Source organism: Chelonus insularis, unplaced genomic scaffold (assembly GCF_013357705.1).
Source record: "Chelonus insularis isolate UGA/USDA-ARS -01 unplaced genomic scaffold, ASM1335770v1 contig_117_pilon, whole genome shotgun sequence".
In the NCBI taxonomy this organism is placed as follows: domain Eukaryota; kingdom Metazoa; phylum Arthropoda; class Insecta; order Hymenoptera; family Braconidae; genus Chelonus; species Chelonus insularis.
This window is the reverse complement of record NW_023276358.1, coordinates 1314-15287: the sequence shown is the minus strand read 5'-3', so window position 1 is coordinate 15287 and position 13974 is coordinate 1314. Positions and strand designations below refer to the sequence as shown.

Below are 13974 nucleotides of genomic sequence, written 5' to 3'. Positions count from 1 at the left end.
ATTTTTTACTTTTTCAAATTATTTGCAACAGTATGTATATCAATTTAAATATATGCAAGATACCAAATTGAGCTTTATTGTGATTAAATATTTACGATTAATTATTAATTCAATTATTTGCTAAATTATCCGATGTATTTATGATTATAAGAATTATAAGAATAATATTAATTAGTAAGACTATTTGTAAGTATAAAAAATTATCAAAAACTAAAGAGGATTTAAAAGATAAGGAATTTACAATTTCGTTAAAAAAATTTTCTTTTTTTTTATATATTTTTTTTTCTTTGTAATCTTTTTTCTTTTTTTTTCAGAACAGCTTAAGAACTAAATGAACATATTTCACATCGAGCGTGATAGTAGGCTAAATAGCAGGTTGAATTGAATCTTTATTTGGAAGATAACATGGGTATTTTGTAAAAAAGATTAAACGGAAATATAAGGAAGGTGATGAACTAAAAATATATAAACAAAATACAATATGGTAAACTTTTTTCCCTTTATCATTGTTTTTTGTATGAATGGTATGGCAATGATGATGCAATTCTTTTTTATTTTTTTCTTTTATATCTTGCAATCCCAGCACAATTGAACTAATCGTAATTGTACATTTTATTTAACTTATACTCTAAAATGCCAAAAAATGTTTAAATTTAATTTCACTTTTTTTGTGATTTTAAAAATTTTTTGTATTTATTTTTATTTTTAATAATAAACAACGTGTCTTTTTATATGAATGAAAGAAAAAATGGTTAAATATTCATCGCAGAAATACGATATTTTCAAGAATATTCATTCATCCATTAATACATTGATTTGGGAATATTTTATTTTTTAAAAAAATGGATAATTATAATCCAGCATTCATATTAGTACGCAAATAATTCCATATAAATAAATTGTACTTAGAGACATACGCCACTCCATTTTACTATTAAACATTATTTGATAAATTTATAAAAATTTTGTATCAACTATACAATAGAAATTGGAAGAAAATATTCCCAGGTGTTTGTGATGAAGAAATATTCGTACATAGCTTGCGCCTCTCTAATCACTTTTATCGATGTATATTAAATTCTAGTACGTTTTATGCGCACACGTGTAACGTGTTATCTTTGAAATGCATATAAGTTCTCATTTTTTTCATATTTTTTTTATAATAAAATTATTCTTTTTTTTTCTTCTAAACTTTGTCGATCATTTGTTGTTGCCCTGTGAAAACTGCCTTCTGTCACAACACAATAATACTTGTGAGGTGGGTTATTGTAATACACTGCTTAGCCAATTGTTTTTCATTTGCTAGCAATGATACTTCATCATTTCAATGTGTTATTTGTATTATCTACTATCTATACGACAAGTGAATTATATGTTTTTAAAAAATTCCAGTTTATATATTCCGCACAACTTACGAGAAGCAGGTTTAGTTTTTTAAGCGTAGTAATTCAATGATTCGTTCAAAAAATAATCAAAAAACACATAAAACAAAAGAAAATCTCTTTAGTTGAGACAATGAAAATGAGATAAATTTAGCTATAAATTTTAAAATATACAGAAAACAGTATATCATATCCAACATCCGAATCATGAATCATGAATCATGATGAACATTGGTAATTTCAACACACTTAATTTCAATTATTCATTATTTGAGTCTAACCTGCACTACTCAATAAACATTTTTGACAATTCTTGTAAACGAATCATCGAAAAGACAGTCTGACGATATTAAAACTGTATGAAAAAAACCGATTATTTATTCCCGTAGGTCGTGAATTATTGTTGCGTTTGTGGTTTTCCCCGTGATGCGTATCCACCACGATTGCCTCCTCTTTGACCACGGAATTGACCTCCACGACCTCCTCTATCGGCTCCACCTCGTTCACCTCTTGAACCGCCGCGAGGTCCACCACCACCACCACGTTTAAAGTTGCCATTATAATTCGAATTTCCTTCGTTGTTATAGTTCCGTTGTTGGTAGCCGTTTTGATAATTACTGTCATTTCGATAATATGTACCTATAAATATAACAATAAATATAAATTATGATAGTGAGAATGATTTATTGGAAATAAATATTCATCAATACGGCAATATTGACTACATTTAAAAACAAAAATTAATTTTACCTTGTCCACTGCCACCACGATTGTTTTGTTGGTATCCTCCTCCTCTTCCACGACCACTGTAACCATTTGTGTTATTTCTTCGTCCACCACGACCTCTGTAACTGCTTCTTTGTTCACCCCATCCTTGTTGCTGTGATTGTTGATGATCTTGATGTCCAGAATCTTGTTGTTGGTTATCATTAGACCATTCATTCATCGGAGTCTCTGGTATTTGACACCAATCAACTGTTTCGTTTGGATGATCTGTTTCTGGTGCAGCTACTGCTGAATCATTTTGGTGCTGTTCATTTTTTTCCTAGAAACAAATTTTTAACTGTCAAATTAAATCCATAAAAAAAGAAATGCATAGAAATTATATAAAGTACCTCAGTGGGTTGGGGTTGAGTCTCCGGTTGAGGTTGTTGATCAAAACCAGGTTGCTGAGATTGCTGTGATTGAATCGTTTGATTTTGTTGTTGAAAGTTTGTAGGATGTTGAGGACTATACTGCAAATTCTGTTGTTGGTGTGAAGGAGGCATTGGTATTGGTGGTGGTGGATTTGGATTAGCGAAGCCAGGAATGTGAGGCATCTCTTGAGGTGGATGTTGATAAATTACTTGTTGTGGTACTGGTACAGGTGCACCGGTGAAATTCTGATTCGTAAAAGTTTGAGTAGGAATTGGAGCATTAACCGCTGGTGGAATGTGTTGAACAATAGGTGCTTGTTGACCAGCTACATCTGGAGGATCTAGTTCAGATTCTTGAAGAAAGAAAAAATTAGGAGTTCCGCCAATGACATCATTAATACGTGGTGTTTGTTGCTGAGGTTGTTGATTTTGTTGTGGTGGTTGCTGCTGCTGTTGTTGTTGTGGTGGTGGTACATAATTAGCAGCATTAGTATAATACGGCGCTTCAACAGGTGCTGCAGGATGTGGAGGAATAGCTTGAGGGGCTACGACAGGTATAGGACCAGTAACTGGAGTTGTACCAGAGACTACTGGAACGGGTGTTACTTGAACAGGAAAATTAGGCGTTGGAATCATTGATTCTTGGGGTGGAATGTGAACATCACCGGAATTGTATTCTTTAGTTGGTTGGTCTGCACAATCAATAACAGTTTTTATTGGTGGTCCTACCGCCACAACCTTAAAAATAATAAAAAGAAATTATCATTCATTAAATCTATGATTGATAAATAATTCATTAATTAATTTTAGCCAGACTTGATCTTTGTACAAATGTATTTATTTTTATATTTTTATCTATAATAAACTTACTTCAAATGAGGCATCTACTTCTAAAGTACCGGGGCAATATTCAAGAGTGGGTATAGTTTCCTGCACTTGAACTCGATCGAAGTAACCACATTCGTTCACCAAGGTAACAATTTCTTTAAGCCTATTGTAAGTTGTCCCTACAACCTCACGCTGTTTCCCTTCAATGATTGCCACATAATGTTCAGCTGCTTTTTGGAGCTGCTGAGAAAAAGATGGTTCACCAGGTTCGGGTTGACGTTTAGCATTCACTTCATTGTAAAGATCATCCAAGAATTTCAAATCTTTTCGAGAAAGCTTCGTTGCACCATTTACACCAGCTAAAAAATCGTTACGAACTGCATTGTCACCAATATTCATTAAAACATCTTGAATCAGAAGAACTTCCCGTACCTAATAAAATGAAGATGAAAAAAAATGTAAGTGAGAGTGAACAAAATTTTGATTCAGGAGAAAAATTTATCAAATTATATGTATTACGTAAGCTATAGTAGAAAGTTATTTCTTTATAAACTGTAATATTCTGATCCATTTTTAAAAATATAATTCAGAACAACAAAAATCATAAATAAAATAATTACAGCTTAAAGTAATCATTTTCTTGACAATAACTTTTTTTTAAAAAAATTATTTCCAATCAAAACTATTGATACACAAAATAATATCTGGAAATAGAATAAATAGAAAAAATAATACTTTGGCGATATCATGTTGCACCCTTTCCAATGCTTCCTTTCTTGCCAGCTTCTTTTGTTGTTTCGCGGAATCATTAGCAATACCAACAATTTGCTTGTTCAACTCTCGAGTAAATTCCAGAGTTTGCAGTACTTCATCATACTTCGCAACTGCCGCTGTTTGATCACTATTCAATTCTTTACCGTTTTTTTGGAGGTCCTTCAGTGACTCTAACCTGCCCTAGAAAAACATAAAAAAATACAAACTACTTTCTAGTGTCTTCTAAATCAGAATTTCAAATTGTACTTTAACATAAATGAAATAAATAATTGATTATTCTATTATCAATAAGATCATATGATGATTTATTTTAAAAATAAGAGTGACTTTACATCTTATTTACTTTCTTAATAATAAAGTCCTGTGATAGTTCCAACAATTGCTCATACAAGTTCTGAGAAACGTTTTCTCGATAATTCGTTTCACAATGACATTTTGCAAGTTCTCGAATAAAGAAACATTGTGTAGATTAATATTCCGTTAGATTTTAAAGAGTTTGTACAGAAATTATGTAAAAAATCACAATTAATAAAATAATTAATGATTATTAAAATATGATGAGTCAAGAAGTATCGAAATATGAAAAAGGCAGGAGATAAGTATGATTCATCTTATCTACCTTAATTAAATCTGATTTGAATAAAAATTATTTGTATAACAACTTGTTAGATAGATAGAAATAGAGAATGATTCTGTCAGACATTGTCACAAATAACTAAATAAATAAAAACCTACATAAGTCGACAAGGTTGGGAATTCAGGGAGCCGCCATGATAAGAATGAATTTGCATAAGACGCCCGTTATGATAAATATTTGTCAGACTACTAAATATTTAATAAATAATCAAATAGTTGTAATAAAATTGTAGTTTTAAATTGCATACATATTGAATGTTGAATAAAAGAACTGTTAAAAACGATCAGTGGATAATCGTTTATTTTTCATAGATGAGCACATGGCGCACCAAAGATAGAATATGGCGGACGATGCGATTAGAGCGGCGACTGACAGATGCCCGGAAACTCACTGGATTAATAAAATGTTAGACACGACTTATTGATAATTGTTTATTACCTTACGTTTCTCCAAGTTTCGTATCTTGTGCTCGATTACGGTAATTGCTTGGCGTATTGGTTCTGTGGCCTCCGTAGAGGCCTGTTTCTCTAGTTTAGGGTTGGCAGAAGGCATCCTTCACGGGCAACAAACGCGAACTGGAATGGCAGTCGTGGATATCCGCGCGTAGGGGAAGTTTCCTGGCTTCGCGCATGCGTTGTTAGCCTCCATGACTTCTTCCCACTGTTGCAAATTTTGAAGAACAACAGACCGCTGCAGAATGTACACCCAAACGCATAAATGCCTGGTTCATACCTTAAGAGCTAGACCTATACCGTCTGAGTAATTACCGACTGAGAGGAGTTTTTTTTTTTTTTTATAAAGTTTTGTATCTATATTTTTTTTTTTTTAATATTCCATGAATAAATTCTTAGGCTAAGCAGTTTTAAATAACAATTAATATTCTCACTTTAAATAATTTATTAACTTTATTGTTGGACTGATAAACTGTTGAACTTTTACTAACAAAAGTTAAATAAAAAGGGCAAGATTAAATTAATCAATTATTTTGTAATTCTGAGCCTAAACAAATGTTCCAATAGTCCAGTCAATATGCTTTGAAAAACAGCCTAATTTAAAAGTGCATTGAACATTGATCGATTTTGTTCATTAGATTGTTTTTAGTAACGACAAACATCAGTATGAATTTGTGACCATATGCCAAAATGTGTTTTTTTGTTTATAAAAATTTAGCAATTTTTCGCATGTGTAAATTAGATATCACGAAAACAACGCAACGGAAATCGAGACATGATACGTACATATAAATTCAAACTATTATAACAGTTTGACAATTTTTCGAAGAATAAAATGAGACCAGTTTCAGATTTCTAGTATTTATGTTTCGCGAAATATTCCATTTTTTTATTGAAAAAAGCACTACAATCCTATAAACAATTAACTGTAGCTCATTAACTAATGATAATTGCTCGGATGGTATCAAAATTTTTGATAGACCAGGCATTAATGACGCCGAGTGTACACCCGAACGCATTAATACCCTCCGAGTAATTACCGAAAGAAGGCTTCTTCCACAACGCATCAAGATTGTTTTTTTCGCAAGCTGTAATAAGTGGAGTCCGACCTCTTCCATCGACAGCTTCAATATTGGCATAATGATCCAAAAGGCATTTTATTGCATCTGGTTTGTTACTTTCGCAAGCTGCAATAAGTGGAGTCGAACCTCTTCGATCGACAGCTTCAATATTTGCATAATGATCTAAAAGGCATTTTATGGCATCAAGATTGTTTTTTTCGCAAGCTGCAATAAGTGGAGTCCAACCTCTTCCATCGACAGCTTCAATATTTGCATGATGATCCAAAAGACATTTTATTGTATCGGGTCGGTTACTCTCGCAAGCTGTAATAAGTGGAGTCCGGCCAACTGGATCGACAGCTTCAATATTTGCATCATGATTTAAAAGACATTTTATTGTATTGAGATTGCTATAGGCGCAAGCTTTCATAAGTGGAGTCCGACCACCTTCATTTACAGCTTCAATATTCGCATGATATTGCAGCAATAGTTCGATAAGCGCAACAGTCATTTTTCTCTTCGTCCGGCAAACTAAATGGAGAGATCTAGAACCTTGATTATCAACAGCAGAAGGATTAGCATCGTTATCCAACAAAAATTTAGCTATCACGTAATCACATCTGTAACAAGCCTCTAAAAGTGGAGTTCGGCCATCCGAATTTGCAGCTTCAATATTGGCATTATATTGTAGTAATAATTGTAGTATACTTATTGAGCCATTCATTTTGACTGTATGGAAAATCGGTGTACAACCCTGTTGATCCGTAGCGTTAGGATTGGCATGATTTTCTAACAGATATTTAACTGCTACATCATTATTATGTATACAAGCAGTGATAAGTGGAGTCCAACCACATTTATTTCCAGCCGCTTCAATATCTGCATTGTGTTCCAGTAATAATTTTATTATTGTGTTGGATACCAAGACTTCAAGTGAACTTAATCTTTATTTAGTAACTTAAGTACATTAAAGTTTTGAGATGAGATGCTTTTCGTACAGAGATTTTGACAAAACTGATTGCTTAATCCTAGGGAACATTCTTATTTAAAGGGTCTAAATTTCGAGGGAAAGGGTAAGAGTCCTGTGACGTAACTAGAGTAGAAAAAATGATATGAACCTGTAAACAGGAAGCGATTTCACTTTGGTGAAATCGTAACGAATTGGGAACTTAAAATTTGGAAGTTTGGAGAATATAAAAAAAAGGGTTAGGACGATTTCTCTTGGAAGGTATTTTAAAAGGGCTGTTTTATGACAGGATACATAAAAAAGGAGTTCGTGACAAATATTAGAAACTCTAGTGAAATCGGTTCTTACTTATGATAATGGGAATGGTATCTAACACCTTCCTCGTTAAGTATGAAGGCATTGGTCTTCAATACTCTTGAAATAATTTAGTGTATAAATTTAAAATAGTACATAATAGGAATAACACATGAGAAATGAACAATAATTTTGAAATAATTAAGAATAATAGAACGTAAGATTATAAAAAATATATCGGTTATATCGGTGTTGTGCTTCTTCTAAGTCGGATAGCTGGTGGTGTCTGGTTATCTTCTATTCGTACTTCTGCCGGTGAGTCTTCTTCTGCAATTTCTGGAAGTGGAGTTCTTCCTCTAAGAGGTTGGTTGGACCTTTCTCGAAGAACGATGTCGCCGCTGGCTTCTTGGTATTCTTTTCGAAGATCAGAATCGAAGTTGCAATTGATAAAGTTTTTAATGACAGGTGGTAATATTTCACCATTCTGAGGACTTCGTGTAAAACAGCAAAGTCTTTTAATCCAATATAGACATCCACACCATCGACAGCAGTTAATCCAGATTATCATTATTACTAATGCTGTTAGTACGTATATTAATATGCTGTACCAACTTGAATGTGTAACGATAAATGGTTCGTTGAGTTGTTTAGTTAATATTTCGTCAAAATCATTCAATTTCTTCGATGCAAATTTTAGGTCAGTGAGGTCTATATTAGTTAGTTTCACAGGTTTCAATTTGAGAGAGATAGGATGTTCGAGTCTTGATGAATAAATACAGCAATCGTCACTTATAAGCTTGATAGGAGGCACGTAATATGTGACGTTTTTATTACCAAAATCTGTTGGTTCGATTGCGTACAATGTAGTATATCCCTTGCACTGATTGCTGAGGTGCAGGATTCCTGTTCGATGAAGGACTATGTCTTCCATGTGGTGATGGTCATCACAGACGAGAGTCAGTGTTGTTGGATCGTGTAAGACGTAAATCCATCTGTTGTAGTTGATATATGTCCAGGATTCGATAGTAGCCTTAATTTGTTTTACTTCGCAATTAGGTGGTATCTTCTTGGTATGAGATAGTAGAAGTTCCATCTCACAGTTTGGAGGATCTGTTGCTTTTATTGCATGAATGTTCGTGCAGATGTACTCTCCATTTTGATACTCGCTGCATTCAGACAACTCTTGCAAGAATACATGGTGGGTTTTGGAAAGTGATAAAAGGAAATAAGGAGCTTGAGGTTGAATATAGGAAAAGTAAGAGTGATTTTGATGTTGTATTGGAAGAGGTATGAGGTGATAAAGGTCATAGAGAACCTTTTTCGCTAATGGTATTTTGAAAGCAAAAATGACATTATTTTCGTGAAAAAATATATCTAATTTCATAAATTTATAGAATGTGATGATGTTATTACGATTTGGTTCTAAGATAAATTCGTTTTCTCCTTTGTATTTTGATAACTCTTCAAGTAATATAGATGGACTAAGTAGAGAAAGAGACGGTTGGTTGTAGATTCCTAAGTTCACAGATTCAACAAATTCTCGATATTCCTGTAACTTTTTACTTGTAAAAATTTGCAATGATAATATGTGTTCGGTCATCAGAGATCCCGCGAGTAATAATTGTAATTGGCTATTTGTCTCTGATGCAAATTGCTCGATTTGTTTTATATTTTCGTTTAGCTTGTATTCTTGGCTTTTCAGTGAAAGTAGAGAGCTATTGAAATTTTTTATGGTACTGGTCATTATTTGGACTTGGGATTTTAAAAGAGTTTGTGTTTGTTTGTCATTGTTCAGTAATGTTTTTATACTGTCAGTATAAAATTGAGCGTCGTCGGCGTCTGGTGTTCCAAACAGCCAGTTGAGTGCATATGAAACACCATTTATCAGTCCACGTCGTTTTCTAAGTTTTAGATCGCTGATCATTCCGAGAAGAATATCGTTTTGTTTATTGATAACTTGGATTTCTGATTCTATCAAGGCTAAAGTTTTTTCGCAATGATAGTGACCTTTGTTATGGTCTTCTGGTTGAATTAAACCTTTACTGCAAAGACCACGAGTTCGCGTTAGACTTTCAATCAACGTTTTTCGGCCTTCATTAAGATGAGTATAGTTAAGGTGAGTTATCAATGTTAGTTTAGAGTTGGATACTTTAGATATTCCTAATTTATCATAAAAGATTCCACTGGAATTGGTAAGGACGTTATTTTGGTAATAGGAACTAAAGGTTGGGTGAAGAGTCATGAAAAGTAGCAAGAGTATTGCGTTCATCTGGAAAGAAAAGTTTCAGTAGGTTAGTGTGGTATGTGATAACCTTTTTGCCTACTTGAACATCTACTGTTTTGTTAGGGTGTACGTGCACGATTTTAAATGGGCCTTTAAAATGGCTAGATAGTTTTTTTGATAGTCCTGGCCGGATCTGTTTTTGATAGATACAGACTAAATCATTAACTTTGAATGAAACCTTTTTTGCAGTTTTATCGTAATTTTCTTTGCTTTTTTCTTTTGAAGTTTGAGTATGATCCCGGGCTATTTTGAAAGAGACATTGAGTCTGTGTTGTAAGGATCGAATGTAATCGTCATATGTATAATGGAATTTAGGTTCTTGACAAATAGAAGAAGGTAGATATGGTTTGTAACCGAAGAGTAGTTCATAGGGGGAGTAATTCGTAGACTTATGCAGGGAGGTATTATAGCTGAACATCGCAAATTGTAAATATTCGTCCCAGTTAGATTGGTCAGCCTTAATATAATGTTTTAGATAATCTTTTAGGGTTAAATGGGAACGCTCTAATGCACCATTTGTCTGTGGGTGATATGGAGTTGTTGTCAGATGTTTAGTTTTGAAGAGACTTGCTAGTTCTTTTATTAAATTAGACATAAAATCCGTGCCTTGGTCTGTCAAAAATTTCTTAGGGATTCCAAAACTGGTGAATATTTGTGTTAGTATCTTAGCTACTGTAGTAGCTTCGTGATTCGGAGTTGGATATGCAAAAGAATATTTCGTGAGATCGTCTTGCGCGGTCACGATAAATTTGTTTCCTAATTCGGTAAGAGGAAGTGGACCTACTATGTCGATTGCTAATCTTTCGAATGGTTTTTCGGACGTCGTTGTAATTTCCATAGGTTGCTTGGTTGGTTTGAAATTCGTCTTATTTAATTGACATGAATGACATGTTTTAATATATTTTCTTATGTCGGATTTCATGTTTGGCCAAGAGTATTGTTCTTTGATTTTTGCATAGGTTTTATTAAAACCATAATGTCCTGCTAATTTGCTATCATGATTTTCTTTAAGAATTATTTTTATTTGATCTTGGTCTTTAGGATAAGTTTTCTGAGTATTTAGAATTGTTATTTCGTTTTTTGGATAGATGAATTTAATCATTTCGTTTAAGTGAGAAATTTTTATATTAGTATCTTTTACGGGTGGAACAAATACGAATTTCTGATTTCCGATTTCAGGTTTGATATTTTTTAGAGTTTCAAAGATATTCTTATACTCTAGCTTGTCGTGATGATGATTTTTGGGAAAGAGGATATAACCTATTTGATTTTTATTTTGAATTTTTGAGTATCCGTTTATTGATGATTTTATCTCAGTTAAATCGAAGTTTGTTTGTAGGTAATTTGAGTATTCGTTACTCTCGTCTAAATCTTGTGACCAAAGTATTACGTAAGGAACATGAAGTTTAGGTAATGGGGTTTTTTCGATTTCATATTCAATGACGTCTCGATTCATGTAATGATACTTGATAAAGCTTTGATAATTTAATTCAATCTTTTCGGTTTTATTAACGTGACTAATAATGTGATTTATATGTTCGGTTTGATTAAGTCGAGAAAGTCCATCTGCGTTGGAATTAATTCTACCTGGTTTGTATTTAATTTGGTATTGGTACTCACTGAGTCTCAGTCTCCATCGTACAAGTTTAGAAGAGGGATTTCTGCAATTAAACAGCCACTGGAGTGGTCGATGATCAGTGAAAATATCAAATTCTCTTCCATACAGATATGGTCTGAAGTGTTCGACTGAAGCAATGATTGCTAATAATTCTTTTTCAGTGGTTGAATAGTTTTGCTCGGCTTTATTTAATGTTCTAGAATAATAGGAGATTGGTAGGTCGTCATCGTTTTTGATTTGTGATAAAACGCCACCAATGCCTACATTGGATGCATCGCAAGTTAATGTAAAGCGAAGTTTAAAGTCGGGATACTGTAATAGAGGTTCGTTGATCAGGTAATTCTTTAATTTGTGAAACGCTTGTTCTTGATCTTTAGACCAAACGAATGGAGTTTCTTTTTTCAACAATATAGTGAGTGGTTTAGCTATAGTTGAGAAGTTAGGGATAAACTTTCTGTAGTAGCCTATCATTCCAAGAAATATTTTAACATGTTTTGGATCTTTTGGACTAACCATGTTTGAAATTGCTTGTACTTTATTGGGATCAGGTTTGACACCTTGATTTGTTATTACATGACCTAAATAGACGCAGGAGCGTTTTAAAAATTCACATTTGTCGGGTTGTAATTTTAGATTATATTCGCGTAATCTAGAGAAGACATTGATTAATTTTCTATTATGGTCCTCTAATGATGAACCGTATATAACTATATCATCGATATAGACAAAGCATTGTTTATTATTTAAACCCATTAAGACAGTCTGCATCATACGCTGGAATCGAGCTGGTGCATTTTTTAAGCCAAAAGGCATGCGTGTATACTCGTAGTGACCCTCGGGGGTCGAGAAAGCTGTTTTTGGAGCGTCTTTTGGGTCCATTCTAATCTGGTGGAACCCACTGGCTAGATCTAAAGTGGTGTAGTATTGTGCATGTCCTAACTGGTCTAGAATATCCTCAATATTAGGGAGAGGGTATGCGTCACCTACTGTCTTTTCGTTTAGTCTTCTATAGTCTATTACGATACGCCATTTCCGTTCTCCAGAGGCGTCCAGTTTTTTCGGGACTACCCAAAGTGGACTTGACCAGGGGCTAGTTGATGGTTTGATGATGCCGTGTTTTAGCATTTTTTCAATCTGTTGATTGACTTCTTGTCTATGAATCTCGGGATATCTATAAGCTTTTACATGGACCGGAATATTATCATAGGTTTCAATTGAATGGAGATCTGCAGTAGTGGTCGTTAATTGTTCATCTGATAAAAGAAAAATATCGCTGAATGTCTCACAAATTTCTTCTATAGATTCTCGTTCTTCTAGATTTAAGTGATTGAGCCGAAGTTTGTATTTCACCATAATATGCTGATCTTGTTTTTCATTTTTACTAGCAGCAGTGAAAATATGTGCTTGGGTTAGAGTTTCTTCAATTTTTATCAAAGGGGTAGAGATTTGCTTGACTTCGTTGGAGGTATTGATTACGGTAATTAAAGCAAGATTTTGGTCGTGAATTTTTATAATTGAGTTAGGAATGATTAAATTTGGGTCTTGATTTAGATTTTGTGATTCTACGATTCCTTCTTTGAGTTTTTTAGCGTTCTCTACTTTTACAGTAATTACAGTTTCTGTTCTAGGACTTGTAATGATTGAGTTTATGTATTGAGGAGTATTTGTATAAAGAGGTATCTCAAAAGGTAATGATTCGATTGACAATAGAGCTTTGCTATAGTCAATATTGCATTTTTTATTTCGTAAGAAGTCTTGACCTACCAGTCCGTCAAACGGTATATTTGTAAGAACGTCAAGTACCTGAGCTGTGAAAGGGATTTTATGACCATGTAGTTGAAGATTTATTTGGGTCTCACCTAATGTTTGGAGAGGCGCGTTTTTAGAAATACCATTTAAGATCATTGATTTAGGATTAGTTATTTTATATTTTTGAATACTCGATGATTTAATTAAAGATACTGATGCACCCGTATCAAGAAGCAATTTTAATGTCCCATCTGAGGAGTTCGACGATTCAGATTCGAATAAGAGGTACGTTAGGTCGGTTGTGTTTATTGTCAACACACTTGCGCGCAAAAAAGAGGTTAAACTTTGATTAGGCTCCTCATAAGATTGGTCGGGTTTTTGGAGTAAATTAGAGGTAGAAGGATCCATTTGATTGGAGTCTTGAATATTTTGGAAATTTACTCTACCTTTAGACTGAGCTGTCTTATTATAATTGTTAGTATGAGATTGATTTTGATTGTTATAATTGTTATTAGGAGTTTGATTATAATGATTTTTCCGATTGTTTGCATGTTGTCTTTTACGACATTCTTCAATGACATGCCCGAATTTTTTACAGTATCGACATTGTTTTTGATTTTGTTCATTGCTATTTGGTGAGTTAAAATTTATCATTTGGTCATTGGAATGAGATTTAAAGTTGGAATTATTTCTAGTTTTATAGGTATTTTTCCGATCGTTAGTATGATGATATTTTAAACGTAGAGCTTTTTCTTCTGTTATTGCGGCCGTAAAAGCATGATTGATAGTCTT

At 33.4% G+C, this 13974-nt stretch overlaps 2 protein-coding genes across 2 annotated transcripts; both read right to left on the bottom strand.

The window, feature by feature from the left end:
* Nucleotides 1-1263: 1263 nt before the first annotated feature.
* Capr (Caprin) lies at nt 1264-5353 on the bottom strand. The gene is made up of 6 exons (XM_035079071.1): nt 5196-5353; nt 4082-4300; nt 3389-3778; nt 2498-3256; nt 2133-2427; nt 1264-2021 (listed from the first exon to the last, which is right to left on the bottom strand). Exons 1-6 carry the CDS (start codon nt 5307-5309, stop codon nt 1780-1782), a joined length of 2019 nt encoding a protein of 672 aa, XP_034934962.1. The 5' UTR covers nt 5310-5353; the 3' UTR covers nt 1264-1779.
* Nucleotides 5354-6145: 792 nt separating this feature from the next.
* On the bottom strand, nt 6146-7309 carry LOC118064579 (ankyrin repeat and protein kinase domain-containing protein 1-like). The gene is made up of 2 exons (XM_035079268.1): nt 7269-7309; nt 6146-7214 (listed from the first exon to the last, which is right to left on the bottom strand). Exons 1-2 carry the CDS (start codon nt 7307-7309, stop codon nt 6146-6148), a joined length of 1110 nt encoding a protein of 369 aa, XP_034935159.1.
* Between the last annotated feature and the right edge of the window lie 6665 nt (nt 7310-13974).

Excerpts from the sequence above, each read along its gene's own strand:
- Capr (XM_035079071.1), bottom strand. The coding sequence starts at position 5,309 with ATGCCTTCTGCCAACCCTAAACTAGAGAAACAGGCCTCTACGGAGGCC. Across the intron at positions 3,257-3,388 it reads AAGTAGATGCCTCATTTGAA|GTTGTGGCGGTAGGACCACC; the intron begins GTAAGTTTATTA and ends ATTATTTTTAAG. Across the intron at positions 2,022-2,132 it reads TCGTGGTGGCAGTGGACAAG|GTACATATTATCGAAATGAC; the intron begins GTAAAATTAATT and ends TTATATTTATAG.
- LOC118064579 (XM_035079268.1), bottom strand. The coding sequence starts at position 7,309 with ATGTTCCCTAGGATTAAGCAATCAGTTTTGTCAAAATCTCT. Across the intron at positions 7,215-7,268 it reads TCAGTTTTGTCAAAATCTCT|ATTAAGTTCACTTGAAGTCT; the intron begins GTACGAAAAGCA and ends TACTAAATAAAG.